General features: G+C 43.5%; 1 protein-coding gene across 1 annotated transcript in view; it reads left to right on the forward strand.

Moving 5' to 3' along the window:
* The window catches only part of DGKB (diacylglycerol kinase beta), a 575,035-nt gene that overhangs the window by 53,131 nt on the left and 501,319 nt on the right, over positions 1 to 20,585 (forward strand). Inside the window, exon 2 of the mRNA XM_027872326.1 lies at positions 16,621 to 16,697. Coding sequence (XP_027728127.1) covers positions 16,621 to 16,697 — 77 coding nt within the window. The remainder of the gene's footprint in view (positions 1 to 16,620; positions 16,698 to 20,585) is intronic.

Genomic DNA, 20,585 nt, shown 5'->3' on the forward strand with positions numbered 1-20,585 from the left:
ACTTTCATGAGAAAGGGCTTCCCCTAATTTCATCACTGAGGTAGTAAGAAAGTTCTTTTTTTTGGTCTCCAGCTCCCCAGAACTAACATAGGTTATACTGAAGCCCTAAAGAGTATTATTCTCATCTCTTCTCATATCACAAATCAGGCTGAAATGATTTTCAAATTCTGTATAATAAGCCAGAGCTTATGCTCTTGTCCTTTGGGCAGAGCAGAGGGAGGCAAAGTAGAGATGACCGTGGTGGGGCAGGGGCACCTCAGAGTCTTGGACGGATAGAAAGGCTCTTGGAGCCAAAAGCTCAGTGTTGGAAAGACCCATTATTGGAAGCCCAGATTCATCTAAGGGAGAAAGGACCCCCCCCCCCAAGAGCTTAGCGAGAACTTTGGAGATACTACTTTGAGGAAGGAAACCCTGGTCTCCTGGATTATCCCAAGCAGAAGTCCAGAAACTGTCCTTCCACTAAAACCCAGAATGTGCTTTAAACCTCCTTAGGAGAATGAAAGCCTGGGCAGACTCAGGCAGTGCTTCTGGGCAGTCGAATCACTCTGAATCCTACCAGAGATTTCTGCTCACAAGGCTGTCTCACTGTTCATTTCCTATAAACTAAATTACTGAAGATATATTTAGAAACTACTTCATTACATTTGGCGTTTCCATTGTATTCAAGGGCATCAAAGCATACCAGGCAGTTATGAAAATGTAGAGTTGAAAGCTGCTCCCCCTGAGAGCCAGTCCAAAGCCCACAGAGTCCCCAAGCGGTGGCTGTCTACGACTGCCAGGAATGAAACCACCCCATAACGACACAGTCTGATGGGAGGATTTATTGGTGGAAGCCCTATGATCTCATGCCTAGGGGAGCTGACCAATTAAAGAAGAACACAGACTGTTCTAACATATATACAGGTATTTTATGGTAAAGGAAAGAAACGTGGAGTTTGATTGGAGAGGAGAGGCGAGCCTTTTGGGCATGGGCTTTTGGGTGACTTTTTTTTTGGTAGGACACAGGAAATTTTCTTATATATTATTCACACAGTTCTAATGTAAAACTATTGTATAAAAATGAATTAATAATGTAGCACGATGGAGTGAGTGGTTAACTATTGTATAAATAAAAATCATAAATGAAGCAGGGTGCCAGGCTAGAGCAGGGTCAGGAATTCCATTCCATTCAGTCCTACAAATATTTCTCGATAATTTCTAGTGTGCTAAGCACAGGGGATCTAATTCCCAGAACAAGCCAGCCCCTGCACTCAAGAAGCTTACACTCTACAGGGGAGAGGTATAGAACATGTGCCCAAGCACATTTCAAGAGGTAGAATGTTTGAGTACCTGGGCAGTCATCAGGAGAGGTCTTGTATAAAAGATGGCACCTGAAGTGAGCTTTCCAAGAAAGTCGGACTTCCACTGGACAGAAGAGGAAAGGGAATGGATTCCAGACATGCAGAAGGGAGGGGGGAGTAAGTATTGACATAGCACCTACTATGGCTCCCCTGTGCCAAGTACTTTCCAAACATGATGTCATTTAGTCATGGTATATAAATACAGGCTGTGCAAAGGAAGAGAGGATGAATTAAACATCCATGTGCAGGGTCAGCTACCAGGCCAGGAAGCCCGTGCTCACAGGTCACCTTGGACACTGACCATCGGAGTGCTCTCCATCTGCTGACGATAAAGGGAAGTGGATGTTTGAAGAATTCACAGTCACTGTTATGTCGACTTTAAAAAAATGGGGGCATTAAAACCTTTGACTTTGTGTTTTAACTTTTGTTGTTTTAGGTTTAAGACAATAAGCTAATGTTTATCTTACACCTTCTTTTGTGTCAGGCATTGTGCTGAGCGCTTGGCAAATATGATCCCCTCACAAAGACCCTGGGAGTTAGGTGCTGTTATCCTCCCCATTTTACAGATGAAGAAACTGAGGCAACCAGAATTTCAGTGACTTGCTCAGAGTCACACAACTGGTGTTTGAGGCTGGATTTGAACTCGCCTTCCTGATTGCAGACCTGACATTCCATCCACTGAGTCACCTAGGGACTCCCAAGGGATGCTGTGAATATTGTTGGGAGTAGTCCAGGATTCCTCTGTTGTAATCCCCCGATCCTGCCTGGCTGAATGCAGGTCCTTTGTAAATCTTAATGCCTTATGTGGAAGGGAATTAGGCTATTATTCCTCCTACTCCTCCTTAGCATTGCTTAGATTTTAGAAGAGAAGACTTTGGGGAAGGGGGCGGGGCTTAAAGGCGCATTCCAATATTTGTAGGGTTTTATCATGAGTTCTCTCTTTATACTTTCCAGTTAGAATGTGAGGCATTTTGTTCTCTTCATTTTAGTTTCCTATTTAATGGTGCCAGCCTCTAAATCCTGACATAGTTTAGGCTTGTGTTGATTTGGCAGTGGCATGAAGGATATCTTGGAGCAGAAGGAGACTGGAAGGAGAAAGATAGGTTAGGAGGCTATGGCACTATTCCTGGCAGGTAGCATGAGGCTGTGGGCAAGGCCAGTCCTGGTCCTGGTCCCACATATGGAGAGAGAGAGTGGGGTGGGAGGGAGGGAGGGAGAGAGAGAGAAAGAAGGGGAGAGAGAGAGAGAGAGAGAGAGAGAGAGAAAGAGAGAGAGAGAGAGAGAGAGAGAATAAGCAATTCCACAAATCATGGTAAGTGATTGAATATGCCTGTATGAGTGGTGATATGGTGATGCTACTGGAAAAAAAAAAGAGTGGCGTCAGAGGGAGCACATTTTAAGGAAAAACGAGAAATGTGGTTTGATCCACAGTTCACTTTAAGCTGCTAGTGGGAGATTCTGGAACAGATGCCCTGGAGGAGTTGGGAGTGTGAGTACAAATCTTAGGAGAAAGGCCAGGATTGAGGATAAAGACTTTGGAATCAACTGTGTTGAGTGAAGAGATGAAAACCTCCAATGTCCCTCTATTTAAAACCTTGTCAAATCAAATTCCTCTGCCTTACTTTTAAGAATCTCCAAAATCTTTTGTTCTTCTGCAATTATCCTTTCTTCTAGTAAGCACTGGGCAGCTAGAGGGTACAGTGTATAGAACTTTGGGCCTGAGGTCAGGAAGACCTGACTTCAAAGATGGCCTCAGAGACTCATTAACAGGGGCAAGTCACTTAACCTTTGCTTGACTCAGTTTTCTCCTAGGGTTGTTATGAGGACTAAAATAAAATAATGTATTCTTTTTTCTTTTTTGTGGGAGGGGGCTAGGCAATGGGGTTAAGTGACTTGCCTAGGGTCACACAGATAGTAAGTGTTATGTGTTTGAGGCCAGATTTGAACTTGGCTTCTCCTGACTCCAAGGCCGGTGCTCTATCCACTGTGCCACCTAGCTGCCCCTGTGAAATAATATATTCAAAGTACTTTACAAAACTTAAATTATGATACACACACACACACACATATTCTATCAGTTATAGAAATGGTAGTAATGATGATATTGATAATGATGGTTATGGCATTCTCTACCTTCCTCTCACTGTCCTGGTCATCCTTCTTACTGCTCCCTAGATTGACAACAGTCCACAATGTGGCAGCCAGAAATGAAGAGAGGCCTTTTAATATGGACTGAGCAGGCAGAGCCCAGCGGAGTTACTGTCATCTTAGACCTGGCTATGATGCCTCTCAATTCAGCCTATGGTTGCATAGGCTTTTCTGGATGTCGTAGGAAGATGATGGATCATCACACAAACATTCTAAACAGGCAGTTAACACATGCATCCTTGCTGACGCCTGGTGTTCTGGAAGGATAGAAGCCATGACCCCTGCCAACCAATACCTTCTCCTTAAATTGGGAATGCAAAATAGAAACATAAAACAGCTATTGATACCTAAAACAGAAATGACTGAAAATTAATATTGTGCCAAGAATGTAATATCCTTTGATTCAAACATTTGATTTCACAATAAAATTTAGATTAAAAATAAGATGAAATAAAATAGGTAAACATTAAGAAGTCTGATTTAGCAATACTAAATTATAGATAAAGTGCTATTTCAGGTTAAATCATTTTGATTTTCTTCTTGATGGGTCCATAGAATTGATTAAAACTGACTATTCCATGATAACAAAATGTGTGACAATGCGTGACCCATCTCTGAAATTCAACTTGAACCTCTCCTTCAGACAGAGGGCGCTTTGGACAGTTTTAGGTACCACATACCAAGAAAGACATTGAGGTAGTGGAGATGTTTGAGAAGAGTGACCAAGTGATGGATGGGAGACCATGCCATCTGAGGACTGACTGAAGTTATTGGCTAAGTTAGATTAGAAGGGGATTATGACAGATACACTTCCACAATATTACAGAGGTCCACATGCCACCCAGAACTTCTGTTCTCCAGGTTAAACATCCTACGTTTCTTACATGTATATGCGTGTTACTTATATGGATATAGTTTAATAACGTGTTTTGTGTCTGTAGGTATAATAGGGGCCTGCTGGCCTCTGGCCATTGCTTTGAAGAGGGGTGCTCGTGGGGCTCGGGGAAGAACAGTAAAATGAAGGGAATCAGTCATTCCTCATTAGCCCCTCCCCCAGCCTATCACCAAGTCAAGGCCTTTTGCCAATAGGGGAGGGAGGGAGAGAACAAGAACCTTTATTAAGCATCTAGAGACAGCCACCCTTGGCCTGGAATCAGGAAGATGAGTTCAAATCTGATCTCAAATACTCACTAGCCTGCAACCCTGGGCAAGTCACTTAACCTCCATTTGCCTCAGTTTGCTCAATTATAAAATGGGGACAATGATAGCACCTACTTCCCAGTGTTGTATCAAATGAGATAATATTTGTAAAGGTCTTAACATAGTGCCTGACATGTAGTAGAGCTTAAATTATAATCTACTTAGGAAGACCTAAGTTAGAGAAAATAATAAAGCAGGTGCCACAGTGAATGGAGTGCCGGACATGGAGTCAGGAAGACTCCTGTTTGTGAGTTCAAATCTGGCCTCAGATACATACTAGCTATGTGACCCTGCGCAAATCACTTAACCCTGTCTGCCTCAGTTTCTTTATCTGTAAAATGAGCTGGAGAAGGAAATGGCAAACCACTCTAGTATCTTTGCCAAGAAAACCTCAAAAGGCATCAGGAAGAGTCAGACACAAATGAAAAAAGAAATAAAAACAAAAGTAAACCACAACAATAAGGCTTCAATGTTTCGAGTACCTTGAGCATGAATTGGTATTGTACTGGACTTGGAGATACAAAGTTCTGGATTCAAATCCTAACTCAGCACTCCCTAACTGTGTGACTATGGACCAGGCCCAGCAACTCTTTAAGCCTGGTCTCTTTCTCTGTTGTCAGAGGCTCAATAGACATCTTGTTTGTGAACCTTAAAGAGCCTTTATCAGTAATTTCCTGCCTGTGGGGACTACCTCTGCAGGTGCAGTATATCACCCTTCCCTAACTAAGCAGTTTGACTTCAGGAGTCACTGTGGGTCAAACAAACTCATCCCCCCACAGCAAGTCATGTCTCTTGATAAGCCTCAGCGCTTGACTGGGCTGGTGTGTGACAACAGGTCAGTCCATCATCATGGCTACACAAAAACCCTTCCTAGATTCCTCATCCTCCTAGATTTGACATTCTGTTGTCACAGCAAGCATTCCCGTGACTTTCCAGACAGAAACCCTCCTGCCTGGACACTTTTTCCCAATAGTGTTGTCTCTCCCCAGTGGGATCTAAGTTACATCACAGAAATCTTTAATGTCCAGCACTTAGCATGATGCCTAGCACAGAGTAAATGCTTTTTTTTCCCTATTCATGCATTTAAGAACTTGTCACCTCTATGCCACGATGATGCAGGAGAGGAGGGCTTGGATTCTGGTCCTGTTGTAGCAACAGGCACTGCTAATATCACTTGGAAGTCTTGGCTTCTACCCTCAGGGCAAGACATAATGAACCCCTAAGGGATTTACACAAACTGTAATTGTTCTAGGAATTCCATGGGAAAAAAAGATCATTTCAGGCAGGGTGACTAAGGAAGGTTTTAGAGACAGCTGGAGTTGGAGCTGAAAGATGGGTAAGCCTTGGTTAAATAGGGCTCAGACAGAATGGTATGTACAGAGTGAAAAGAGCAAAATGTGTCAAAGTGAGAAAGCTTTGGGGCAAGACTAGAAGCCTAGCGAATTAACAAGGTTGTATGAAGAGCTGGAAAGAACTAGTTAATCAATCCAGACTGAATCTATCCTCTGCCAGTGGTTTGGGGCAAAGAGAAATCTCTTTTTAGACATGCTGAATTTGGAGAAATAGTAGAATATTGAGGTGGAAATGTGCCCCAGGGAACTGGAAACATGGGGCGATATCACCAGCAAGTGACTAGCAGTTTCCTGAAGATAGGTAATAGCTAAAGCAAAGAGAGTAGGAGAGATCTCCAAGTCAGAAAGCAAAAGAGACACCAGACAAGGGCCTGAGGAGAGAAACCCAGAGACACCCACCTTTAAAAGGCTGGATGTAGCCGAAGGACCAAGAAAGGAGACAAGGTGGTCAGAGAGGTAGGAGGAAAACCAGGTTATACATAGCACCATGGAAACGAAGGCGGGAATGTGTCAAAAGGAGTCTTATAAAATAGATTAAAATACTGGAGAAAGTTGAGGAAACTGAAATACGAAGGAAAGGCCCACACATTTCCACAGGTTTGTCCTCTTTAACTAAAGACATGGAGTAGGACGATGCTTTTCATTTTCCTAAAACCGACACTCATTGAGAAAGTCAAGCTGGAGGCTTCCAAGGAGGAAGGCGGCCAAGAGATGTTTGTATTGTCGCTGTGACACTTGGAGGGATTTTCTGTGCATTGTTTTAAAAATCCAGGTGTCCATATTTCCATAAGCACAGAAATTACCCCAATGTGGCTTTTCTTCTTTAACAATAAATCTACATTTCTATTCTGATCTCTTCAAGCCTTTAAAGCAAGGTAACAGAAATGGCCCTGAGCTGCTGCCTCTCACGTCCGATTCACCAAGCCTCAGACCCGGATGCTGGAGGTGGATCTTTCTCTCTTGCAGCTGGTTACAATTTTCCTAAACCCTTTCCTGACCTGGTCTTTCAAAGCCTAATGTGACTTGTTTCCTGTTTAGTAAGCACCGATTGATTTGTGCCAGGCATTGGTATTAGTGTGGAAGAAATACATGAGAAAAAGGTAACTAATTAGAGTCGACCCAAAAGAAGGCTTTGGGTTGGAACCAGGAAAAGTAGATGTTGGTAGGTAGGAAGAAAGGGCCCAAAAGGTCTTCTGTCCATTCAATCTTACTGTATGCACATTTGATGTATTTCGTGGACTCAGGGAATTAGAGGTAGATGAGAACTTTGTGGTGATCCTGTCTGATCCTGTCATTTAAAAATGAGAAACTCAGATCCAGAGAAGGGAAACCATGTGCCCAAGCTCACCCTGTTCTTAAAGAGCAGAGGCCAGGCTGCTGACCTTACACCTTAGGCTTTTTCCCCTAGACTTCTCAGGTTTTCTTTGTACAGTCTTGAAACAGAGCATGTTTAACTACATTATGAAGTCAAAAAAAAAGCCAGAAAAAATTGTGGGGTATACAAAGTTGAAAAGACAATTTTAATTATCTGCTTTCAAGCTCTTGCCTGCTTGTTTTTTGAATGCCTTGCTCGGTTTTGACAAGGAACACAAGTCATTTTGGTAGGGAGGATTTTCCCATGGTGGGGGGAGGTAGCTCCAACCTTCTCCTTTTGGGAGAGGGTAGGTCATTGTTTCCATTCATAGTGGTAGAGATTTCACCCCTAGCTCTTCACAGAACACCTGCATGGACAAATGGGGATGGTCTGCATGTCTTCAGGATAATAGAACAATGAGTTGAAGGGAGAAATGGGCCATTCTTACTCTTAGTATCATGTAGACCGGAGAGATGACCTCTCAAACATCACCAGGACAGCCCAATACAAACAGATTGATTTGTTTCAATGATTTTTCAAATAAAATTATTTTCAATTCTCAGAATCATATGTCTAGTGGTAGACGGGAAATTAGACCCCACCTAGTCCAATACTCATTTTACAGATGAGGAAACTGAGACCCAGAGTGGTTGTCACTTGCCCAAGGTCACTCATGGCAAAGTTAAGAGCTGAACTCAGCTCTCCTGGCTCCAAATTCAGTGTCAATTTCTCTAGAAGACTTACTGCCTTAATTTAATTTTATTGAGTTGTTCAAGTGAGTGATCAATATATGCAAAGCACAGCCCACGTGCTGGAGGTGCCAAAAAACCCCCAAGAAAACCACTCTCTTCTCCTCCTGGAAGACATTATCCTAATGAAATTAAAAAGCGAAGGTGGGGGAGGAGGGCTGTAGGAAAGAAATGGAGCTAGTTCCTGAAGGGAGCTACAGGGAATTGGCTCAGGGGCATCAGTGGAGAGAAAATCTTTGGCCAATTAGAGGACCATCTCCTTCTTTGAGACCCAAGTAAAGACTAGGGAAGACATAGATTTATTTGGAGATTTGGATTGAGGAGATTAGCAAGCTCATGATGACAGGGCTCAACCTGGATTAATGAAAGATCTTTGGGGCTATAGTGTTCAGTAACTTTAGGGAAAAAATGTGGTCTTCTGTGGTTATAGAAATCACTCTTTTCATGGTGGGCCTACTGGTTTTGGAAGAGTTCTTTGAACCTGAGGCACTGCAGGGGTACTGGGCCAGGAGGTGCCCTCAGAGCTTAGGGAGAAAATGATAGGATACCTCCTCTGTCAGTCTCGGATTCCTTTCATTTATACATGCATGTTCTTCTTTTCGTTTCTTTCCACAACATTAGTCAGAACCCTATTTATAAGTTCCCCTTAAAAAGGAATATTCTTTAGATAATCCCACAACTCGTTGCCTCTGTGTGTGTCATTCTCATCAACCCTCATGTCTTCTTGAGGAGGATCAAATGTGGTTTTATTCCAAGAATCTTCCATCTTCACCAAAAAATGCTAAAGGCACAATCCGTCCCTCACACAGACGTATCCTAGAATAAATGAGCCAGCCCTTTTAGACTATTTGGAAAAGCACAAGTAATAGTTTAAATGCTTCACGGACAAAAAGACTTTAGGTTTATCGAGTGCTATATATCTTTCTGTTCTCTCTTCCCATACAATCCTACCTCTAAGAAGAGAGAGAATAAATAATAAGAGTCAATATTTCTGTAGCAATGCATAGCTCAGCAACTCCAAGAAGGAAATATGATATTTTATCTCCTCTATATATTCCTATTTATTTTATAGATGGAGAAATTGAGCCCCAGAGGTGTCAAGTGACTTGCTCTGGCCTCTGAGGGCTGGTCAGTGTTCAAAGCAGAATCTGATCATTGCAGTCTTCTCGACTCCAAGACCACCATCGCATGCATCTCGTCACACTGCTTATCCTAAAACCATATTCTTTTGGCCATGTTTGTCTTTGCCCCTGTTTCTCACTCTGAAGAGATTTTACTTACAGTTTTGTGCTGGGTAGCAAGTACACATTGGGAATGAGGCATCAAAATACTACAAACAAAACAAAATATTTTAGAAAATGATAATATTGAATAATTATTGTTTATTCACAAAGTATATACTGAATAAAAAGTAAATGTAAATATAGGCTAAGGTTAAGAGATTCAGACTTTAGAAGGGGTAGGTGGAAAGATATTTGAAGGCATTTCCAAGAGTTTTAGAGGTTTATGACATTGAATGAACGAATTAAAATGTTTTTATTCACCACCTACTATGTGCCAGGCCCCATGCTAATTAATAAGGATAGACAGGAAAAAAATGGGGGGGGGAGGAGACAGCCCTTTCCTCCAAGGAATTCATATTCTCATAGGAGAGACAATACGCATATGGTAGTGGTGGCCAGGGAAAGGATTGACATAGGAAAGTCAACTCTATGTCTTTTCCACAGGAATAAAGGTAGGATGGCAATATTAATTACTGATTACTGAGCTTGTAGCATGAAGGCAAGACAATGGGTTGCTCTGCTGGTCTGAGCTGGGCTGTATAATTCTAGTCGAGAGTAGATAGGCAATATTAATTGATTCACCTAGTCAATTCAGTCTGAAAAGCTCATGCTTAATGGTTTAATGCTCACCATCCTCCCTTTCCCCCAAGTACTAGAGACATTTGTTTCTGGCATCCTTTCCAGGGCTGATCTAGGTGGGAAGAAGGATGGCATGGAAGAGCAGATAATAAAGCAATTAGTTCTATTTAGGAGAGATAATGATGCATTTAAAGGTAGGTAGAACTACCCTGCTTAAACTCTGTTCCTTAAAAGGTCCAGGTCTTTCCATCAATCGTTCTTGGCATGGTGTTGGTGAAATGTTTCAAGTAGAGATCTGTTGTCCATGTGAACAGCAAACACTCAAGCTATCTCACTGGGCTTGGGGTATTCTGTAAATCTGCAGTACCCCAACAAGCTATGGATGGGGAATTGAGTCAAAGACTTTGTGATAACTGATGAAGGTGGTTTAAAGGTGGCAGTACTTTAGCAGGACTTGGTCAGCAATTACCTAATCAATAATGACTTTCTCTTTATGCTCCTGAAGGCTCTTGAAACACATCTTTTGGTTCTCAGCCAATTGTGCTGTTTCTTGCAAATGCTGTAGGTCTTATAAAGACCTCCTGACAGAAAAGTAGGGCAACAATTTGGCTGCTAAGCTTCTGCCTTGTCTTACATCCATCATCATCATTCCTGTTTAGAACTGAGTAGGACTTTGAAGTCCCATAGAGAGATGACATGGATCACTAGATTTACATGGATGACAGAAACAGACTATATGATTCCAATATTTTTTATTCAATTAAATTTCAATAATTTCATATTCAATTTAAAAAAAAGTCACTTCTCTCTCCCTCTTTTCCCCCCTCCACAGTAGGAACATTTTTAAACACCTTACCCTATCTGAATCTCATGAGACATGAGACTAGGAAGCTGGTGTGTGATAACAAAAGGTTACCATGACTTTTGGGACATCCTGTACATACATGTGCTCATACATGTATGCATGTGCATATTTATGTTTGCTTATCCCTCTACACACTGGTCCATAATTCATTCATTTGTTCATCCATGCATTCATTTGTTCGTCCATGCACTTCATTTTTGCATGGCATCATGCACGCATTCTGAGCACCGGGCAGGGACCAGAACGCCTCCGCTCTCTGGTGTGCTCCAGAGCCCGGACCCTCTTCCGCAGGCAGGGAGGGGTGGGTGGTCCTGAGGTGTGCCACCATCCTGATGAGGATCCCGGCCATGCTGCTGGCCTTGGGGCTCTGGGGCTCCAGCCTCACCTACCTGGCTTCCTGGCAGCCGGTCACTGGCCGTGGAGCCGCAGGTGAGGGTGGTCAAGATCAAGGTCAAGGTCAACCTGGTCTCTTCGTCCCCTCTTCCCATGAGGCCGCCTGTCTATCCAACGCTTCCTTTGGGGCTCCTGGGCCCCTGGACCGCTCAGAGCTGGCCTCAAGGGAGGCAGGCCGCCCCTCCTGAGAGCCCCCATCTGTCAGGAGAGTGAGGAAGGCCCCTCCCCCAGCGCACTGGGGTACCCTGCAGCCCCATGTAGGAGAAGAAGAGGACAGGTATACCCCAGGACAGGCAGGAGGCACGTCTGGGCTGCGATCTGCACCACAGGAGGGTATGGCCACACGCCTGAGAGCAGTGACCCAGGGGTATCCGAGCTGGAGCACCGTGGACCAAGGGGACTTGTTATCGGCAGCAAAGACTGCCAGGAATGGAATCAGCTGAGCTCTGAGCAGGGAGACCCGAAGGAAACTTGGGAAGTGCTGGCCTTGGACGAGTCCTGCAAGAGACGTTGAGCCAGCAGCCTTCCTGTCTTGGGCTGACTGCGCGGATTCTGTCAGCGTTCTGTGATTGAACTAAAACGGTGTCGGTGTCGTGGTGGGCTTGAAACAAAGGGAAACAATGAACATTTAGAGCACCTACTAGAGGAGGAACCCTGAAGGTTTATAGCATCCACTGAAATAATAACGACAACTAATATTTGTAGTACCTATTAGAGTAATAATAACTAACCTTTATAGCACCTTTATGTTATGGTAGAATAATGTCAACAACTAATATTTGTAGCACCTACTCTAATAATGATATTTATGGCTCCTGCTAGAATAATAACTAACATTTATAGCACCTACTAAAATAATAACATCAACATCAACTAATGTTTGTAGCACCTACTAGAGTAATAATATTTATAGAACCTACTAGAATAATAGCTAATATTTATAGCACCTATTAGAATAATAATATTATCAACAATTATTTATAGCACCTATTAGAATAATAATAAACTTTTTTAGCACCTACTAGAATAATATTAATGACTGATATTTATAGTATCTGCTATAATATTTATAGCTCCTGCTAGAATAATAATTTATCTTTTTAGCACCTACTAGAATGATATCAGTAACTGATGTTTATAGTACCTACTGGAATATTAGAAACTAACATGTCACCTATTAGAATAATAATAACAATATGGACAACAAGTAGTATTTATAGTACCTGCTAGGATAATAATAACGTCAACACTAACTAATATATGTAACACCTATTATGGGCCAGGAATTGTGCTAAACGCTTGTCAAATATTCTCTTATTTGGCCCTCACAATAATCAAAGCAGATGCTATAGTTATCCCCATTTTACAGATGAGGAAACTGAGGCAAGCAGAGGTTATTGTTGTTCATCCTTCATTTTCAAAGTGGACCCGTGGTGACGTCTTGACTCACACATAACTTGTATTGAAGTGAGGCAGAGCTGTGCGATGTCTTCGGCCTCATTCTCTCTTCCAGTGGCAGGACAAAACTCAAGACCATTGGCGACGGCCCAGAATAGAGTGGGTGACCTTTGTGTCTTTACTGTCTGACCAAGCTCTAAGCGCTCCACAGCACTGCTTCAGCCTCTTTCATGGCCTTGGGAACAAGTTGTTCTCATTCCACCAGAGAAGTCTTCACGTGCTTAGAGTAGACACCCCCTACACTGACTGGTTTGAGCCTCGTCACTTCCCCTCAGCCTGGTTTAGGCCGTCGCTGAGACGGTTTTACTGGGGAGTGACCACTGAGAATGCTGCAGCTTCTTGGAGCCCTGGGTGAGAGTTTGGTGAATCAGATGGACACCAGATGTGGATGAGCAGCCCTGAAAAAGGCCCAGTAGCTCTCCCACCAGAGGTGCTGGTCCTCCCTGAACATTCTATACATCCCAGCAGGGAGAGGTTAAATGACTTGCCCAAGGTCACACAACGTCAACAATTAGATAAATAAAGGAGAACTTTTCTTTTTTCATGGAAATATCAGGGATATGTGGAAGCAAAAAAAAAAAAAAATAGCCCATGTAGCAAGTAGACCTTTGGCCTCTATGTCCCCCTCTGTCGGAAGATTCAATATACATGAAGCAATTTGTAAACCTTAAAGTGCTATATAAATGCTAGTAGTATTATTATTATTTCATTATCATCATCAACATCAACAGGAGAAGGGTAGATTAGACTGCTGGTGACCCAATTCTAAATGATGCTTCATCTGATCATGGCACGAGGTGGAGACTGAGGTCAATTTCCAGCATGTAAATTTTTAGTCTAAGAGACATTTTTCTTCTACTCCCCAACAATCATTTAACATTATTATTTCCTTTGCCTGTTTCTGCAATGAGCATTTGCCTTAAGACTCACAGTCATACAGCTTAATGGATTCCCACCATCTCTGAATAAATCAATTTGGGGCTTACCCCAGGACACTGGAGAGACGAAGGGGGCCATCGGGGGCTGCAGCGTTTGACTAACAGGGACTTGGTGCAAGAAGCAGCATAGGTTACTTTTTCGTTTTTGTCCAGATCTGAGATTTTATAGTTGGGAAATTCTAATGTAGAAAGTCTCTCCATTGATATGGATAAGAAATCTCTCTGCACTTTATAATCTTGGAGCAGGCCTGGGACAATGAGCAGGTGAGTGACCTGGCAGGTCATGTGATATGTAGCAGAAATAGGACAAGAACCCAGGTTTCCTAGCTCCAAGACTAACCACTGTCCCCTACTGCCTCTTGTGGAGGATAGCATCCCTGGAATGGATGAAGGGATGGTGAGATGGAGCATTCATTGAGTGAGGCCAAAGGATGACTCTTGCGTGCTGAATGGGTATCCAGAGAGCTTTATAAAAACCTGATAGGAGGAATCTTGACCTTTTGTGTGTCCTGGACCCCTGGACCAGCCTGTTGGAGCCTGTGGACTCCTTCTCAGAATTATGTCTCTAAATGCATAAAATAAGATCCATAGGATTACAAAGGAAACCAATTATGCATATCGAAATAAAGATGCAGTTTTCTTCCCATCCAAATTCATGGACACCCTGAAATCCATCTGTACTCTCCAGGCGTATAGATGACCTGGAGAAAGTCCCATGGAACAATGAGTGGGTTCTCTAGTGAACACCAGGAAAACTGTCAATTCTAAAAATTTCCCGAAGATGAATTTACAGTGCACTGTATCTCTAACCACATCATTCCATTGATTAAAAGCCTTCAGTGACTTCCTATTTTCTTTGGGATAAAATAAAAACTTACTGGTGTGTCATTCAAGGCCTTCTACAAAGCTGACTCATTTCCCTCTCTGGGCTTACTTTATATTAAACTCCAGCGCAGACTCTATTTTCCATTGTAACTGGACTCCCCGGACTGAAGGTTCTATCTCCCACTGCATGCATTTGCTTAAGTGTCCTCCCAGGCCTTCCATACATATACACTTTATGAAACCTTCCCTGGTCTCCTCAATGATTAATACTTTTTCTTTAAATTACTTTGCATTTATTTATCTGTGCATATGTTGTACCTTCTGTTCCCCTGGTAAACTGGAAGCTTTATTGTTGTTCAGTCTTGTCTACCTCTGTGACCCTGTGGACCATAGCATGCCAGTACTGTCCATGGAGTTTTCTTACCAAAGACATTAGGTTTGGTTTACCATTTCCTTCTCCAGGGGCTTAAGGCAAACTTAAGTGATTTGCCCAAGGTCGCACAGCTAGTAAATGTCTGAAGTCAGATTTCAACTCAGGTCTTCTTGACTCCAGGCCCTGTGTGCTATCCACTGAACCACATAGGTACCTTTAGACTAGAAGCTACTGTTTGGGCCCTGATTGACTGAGAGTGAATGTAAATAGCAATTATTTCTGCTTTGGCCAGAAATCCTGGGGGGCTTCCCCTCCCAGATGGATTTTTTTTTGACCAGGTTGCCTCATTTCTTACCTAGCCTTAGTCACTGGATGGGCATTGCTTCAGTCAAACTAAGACCTGGGAAGGATTTTAGCTTAAAAAGGCCAAGGTCCCTACTGCATCTGGGGCCATCTCCAGTCGTCATGATCTGTATCTGGTCACCTGACCCAGATGGCTCCTGAGAAGAGAGTGAGGCTGGTGACTCTGCACAGCCCTGCCTCACTTTACTCCAGTTCACTCACATGTCATGGCATCCCCTCCCTGATATTGTGGTCCTCTTGAGAGCGAAGGACAGACAACGTCAATTTGACCTGTTTCAGTGGCTTACATGTAGATCATTTATTTCTCTCACGTTTATACCAGTTCTTGCAAAGTTTGTACTTCAAAAATGTTGGAATTGAATTGAAATAATGTAAGATCATAGATTGAAACCTGGAAGAGAGCTGGGTCATCTAGCCCAGAGGTATCAGGCACACAGACCTCAGTGCACCACACTTAAAGCTGATTAAAATGTAATTAGGAGAGATTTAACAAAATAAAAATACAGTAAAAACATCGCTCCCATTACATCTTCAAAGAGTCAGTGTGGGGCTCCCAGGGATCTTTATGCATGAACTAGTGGCCCCGCTTGTCTTAGAGTTGAAGACCAGCTGACCTAGCCCTACCCTCTCCTTTTCATTAATGAGGAAACAGAGGCCAGACATGCGAGGTCAGTGGCTTACCTAAGGCATGCAGGTAGCAGGGGTAGGATTTCAATCTTGGTTCTTTCATTCCAATCTTCCTCTCTGTCTTCGGTAGTTATCCATTATCTGATTTAACTTCTGGGTTTTCTCTCCAGTGAGTTGGGAAAACTCAATCCTCTCATATTTATATCAGTTCTTGTTTTTAAAGCTGGGGGAATATGTTTTGTATGACTTCACAGGGATAGTAGATGTCATGTGGCTTGCCTTCTCAGCCAGTGGGGGAGGGGGAGAATTTGGAACTCAAAACTGAAGAAGAAAAGAAAGTCTAAAATAAATTAATTAAAATGTTAAAATAATAAAGCTGCGAGAATAATACAATCCCATAAGGCCTTTATTGTCTCTCTTCTTGGTCTCCTTCACATTTACTTTATGTTAAGACCATTTCAAGAACATTGAAATTGATTTGTGGGCTGCATTCTGGGTGTCTCTTTCTGTTGATGGGCAGGAGTGGGTGCCCAGTATGTTCTGTCTCCTTAGGTTGAACATTAGCTCCTTGAGAGCAGAGATTGTTGGGTTTTTGTTTCAGTGTTCCCAGCACAATGCTGTCTTGCACACAGTAGGTGCTTAATAAATGTTCACTGATTTGAGGGGGAAAAAAAGAAAGGTCACTACAAATAGGCCTTTCTATTCCTTTGTCTAATATGCTGTAGCAATGATGAACTAGAGAATTATATTACTATATTTTCTTTTCTCTGCAGATTCTACAAAAAAAATCAAGGATGTCCTGGGAGAATTCCATGGCAATGGCGTGCTAGCAAAGTATAATCCTGAGGGGGTAAGGCTGCTTTTTTCTTGTTTCATTCAGTGTATTATAGTAACATTTGGGAAAGATGGGGTATTCCTTTGGTGTTCTAATTTCCATGTAAATTATGTAAATGTAATGTAAATGTATGTAAATTAAGCCATCAGGGTTTGGGCTCCTCCAAGGCCTTCTCATATGGCCAGTGCCTGGGAAGGAATCTTGAATAAGTAATTACTACACAAGGATCCAGGAGTAAGCACCCTATTGCAGCACCCCCTCCCAGAGGTGATCCTCTCTTCTTGGGGACACTTCTGATTTTGGGCACCCACATTCCATCCCAGTCTGCTCTCCTCCAGACTCCATATCCCAGCTTCCTTCCTTGGATCCTTGTATGCTGTAGTCTCTGACCCCCTCCTCTTCCCATCACCTTGATTTAGGTCCCAGAGTTCCAGGCTCAGAAGTGAGCCCTTGAGTAGGACCCAATTAATGGATTAATCCTAATTGAGGGACTGGCCAGTGAAAGAAGGATGGGTCTGGGCCAGGCTGAGAGCTCAGGGAGTGGGAGGGACATAGGGAGAGAGGGATAACACTGAGCTAGACGCATCTTGCCCTGGCTTTCCTCAAGACTCAATTCTGAGGTCTCCTTCTGTGGGACCTTGTTTCAAACAACCCGCTCCCCGTTCCCTTCCTCTCTGAGGTTACATTCCATATAATCTGTGTGTGTGTCCAGTATGTATACACTTAGGTACAAGTTGTCTCCTCCATTAGAATGTAAACTCCTGGAGGGCAGCCTCTGACTTGACTGTTGGTGTTTCTGGAACTTAGCACCATTCTTGGCACATAAATGCTTGTTGATTGCCTGACTCATTGATTTTTTGGAGCTGTGCCTACGTAGTATACCTTTTGAAGAATGGGGATGCCCACTCCCTATGACGAGCCCGCTGTAGTTTGGGATAATTCCATTTCATTGGAAAGTTATTCCTGTTCTATACCTTGCTGCATCTGGCACCTGTTGATCCTGGATCTGCCCTCTGGGGTTAAACAGAACAGCTCAGTCCCTGATTTCCCATGATAAGCCTTCAAGTGCTTGAAGATAACTCCATGCCTTGCCATAGTCTTCTCTCTCCAGACGAGACATCTTCAGGCCCTTTAACTGAGGCTCCCATGGGAGGGTGCCTTAGACTAGACTAGGTTTTCAGGGCTGCTTATCCACCTTTGGTGTCCACCCATCACCCAATTCTCACCTGTGCCCCAGGAAGCCGTATAACGCTCAGCGGCCACACCCCCATAAAACCGTCTCAGCAGATGGGCTAAGCCAAGTTGAGGGTAACTCCGGGTGTCAGACCCTCCATTGAGTTAGGGGGATGTCTGCCCCAAGTGTGAAGACTTCCTTTGGCAGAAGGGGTCGGTGAGAACAGTTTGTTCCACTGGCCATGGAGGCAAATGCAGCACCCCAGTGGAACGCTTGGAGCTTGGTCGGACATTGAAGATGCCAAGGTCATCCACTGAGTCCTGGGCCACTGCCCCTGGGCTTACTTTTGTCTTACTGATGGACGATGGTGACTTTGGAAGAGAGAGTGAGGCTGAAGACTTCACCCAACTCTCATCATTTAAATCCAATTCATGTACAAGTCAGCACATCACACTGTGATGTCATTGGTCCTCTTTGAAAATGAAGGGTGAACACCAGGTTGTAGGAAGGAAGGGAGGAGCTCCAGGGTCACAGATTTAGAACCTAGATTTAGAAAAGACCCCAGAGGCTAATTCCCTCATTCTACAGATGAGGAAACTGAGGCCAAGAAGAGTTGTGGGGTCCAACAGGTAAGAAAGTGACAGACAGTGCTTGACCCAAGGCCCTCTGGCTACAGTCCAGAGCTCTTTCCACTGACCCATACTGCCTGTCGTCTGGACAGAAAAATCAAACAGCAATAGTGACAATAGCTCACATTCTCTGAGCTTTTTAAGGTTTGTAAAGCACTGGACATAGCTTGTCTCATGTGAGCCTCCCCAGTAGTCCTGTGAGGCAGATACTGCTATTATCCTCATCATACAGATATAGAAACTGAGACTCAGAGAGCTCAAATGAATTGCTCTAGAGCACAGAGCTTTCAGAGGAAGCTTTGAACCCAGGACTTCCTGACTCCAATCTCAGAATGCCAGCCACCACACCCTCACTGTATGGCCTCTTTGTCTTAATTAGTGTTCTATGGTCAAAATTTCTGAGACCAAATATAGATTTTAGAGCATCTCTTGATTTTATGTAATCCACATCTTTATTGATCTTTAATTACATGAATAATTTGACCTTCTGGGTCAAAAGAAAAAGGAGCATTGATTTTCATTTCACAAAGATATTGATTCCAGCATTGTATAGACCCTTTGCCTGAGGGTTCTGGAGCAATGTGGAGCTAAGGGAATCAAAGGCCTTTTCTCTCCTCCTTCCCTCCCTTCTGCCTCTACCCCGCCACCCCCCCAACACTGCCAGACAAAGTCAGGTGCCAGTCACCAGGCAGCTGGCTGAAAGCCTTCATCTTCCTCTCCAGATTTCTGATCCCAGAGAAATCCTTTGACATATAAGATGGCAGATAGAAATCTCCTGTTGGAGAAAGGCAAACAGAAAGAACTCCTCAAGGAAGGAGACAGACAGGAACCCATAAGCACCTAGCACAAGTATGAAAATCAGGGCAAATTAACGGGTTTGTTCTGGGTCGGGGTGGGGCAGGAGGCACTAGTCATCCTCACTACTCAGTCCCTGTGGGATGCAGCTCCCGTGGCTGTGCCAGATAAGGCACCACCAATATAACATAACCCTAAGCATCTAGGGGCACGTTGCTGGTCCTGGAGTCAGGAAGACCTGTGTTCTAATCTGTCCTGAGACACTTCCTAGCTGTATGACCCTAGGCAAGTCACTTAACCTCTCTCTACCTCAGTTTCCTCATCTGTACAATGGGGTTCATAATAGTCCCTATCCCTCTAGGTTGTGAGGATCAAATGAGTTAACATTTGTAAAGTGCTTTGCAAACCTTAGAAGTGCTATATAAATATTAGGCATTATTATTATTATTTTTAATCAAATTATCTTGTGTTCTCAGCACTGAATTCTCTCCCTCCCTCCTCCCCCTACAAATTCCTGCATCAGTACTAGGGATGATGGTGATGATTGTTTAATTGGAGTCCTAGGAAAGAGAGATAGAACGGGGAAGGAAGGGTGTGCCCCATCCTGGCCATGTTACTGCTTAAAACTCCGAATAAAGCCTCGACAACTTCCTTTGTGTCCAGCCATTGGTATTTCTAAGACCAGTAATAGTGGTCTGTTCAGATTCACAGTGATATTTCCCACTGATTTCTCTGAGTGCAAGATAATGGTAGAGCAGCCCAAACTTTGGCAGATTCTGTCAAGTTAGAAAAACTCCTGATCTTGACTCACAGATGGACTGTCATCCAAGCAGCGGCCAGGCTAGTCCAGGGAGACTCAGCATCTGGTCAATCTCACAGTGACCAGCTGTAGCCAATGCACGGAGGGGTCGCTATCAGCATCAGCGCAGGGAGCACACCCAGAGACAAAATCGCGATATTGTGACTTATTGGAGCACAGCGATGTGAGAGGTCACACTCACTCAAAGTGGTGGGGAGTCCATGCCCTCTCTGCCTGCTGTTCACCTCTTAACATCCGTGGTCTCTTGGCTCCTGGAAATTCTTGATTAAAAACTTCATATGTCTTATGTACAATAATTTTCAGAATTATTTCCATCTACTTTCTCTCTCCCCACCCCCACCTCCCATTTCTGTCTGAGAACTCAGATTTATTGTTCCTGTTTACGGGAGATCGACTTCGAGACAGTCCTGTTGAGTTGGTGCCCGATGTCCTCAGTCAGTAGGGCTCAGTCGAGAGAGGAGTCCTTGGCAGATAGACTTCAGATA

The sequence above is a fragment of the Vombatus ursinus genome, unplaced genomic scaffold, assembly GCF_900497805.2.
Source record: "Vombatus ursinus unplaced genomic scaffold, bare-nosed wombat genome assembly UNPS02014799.1, whole genome shotgun sequence".
Classification (NCBI taxonomy): domain Eukaryota; kingdom Metazoa; phylum Chordata; class Mammalia; order Diprotodontia; family Vombatidae; genus Vombatus; species Vombatus ursinus.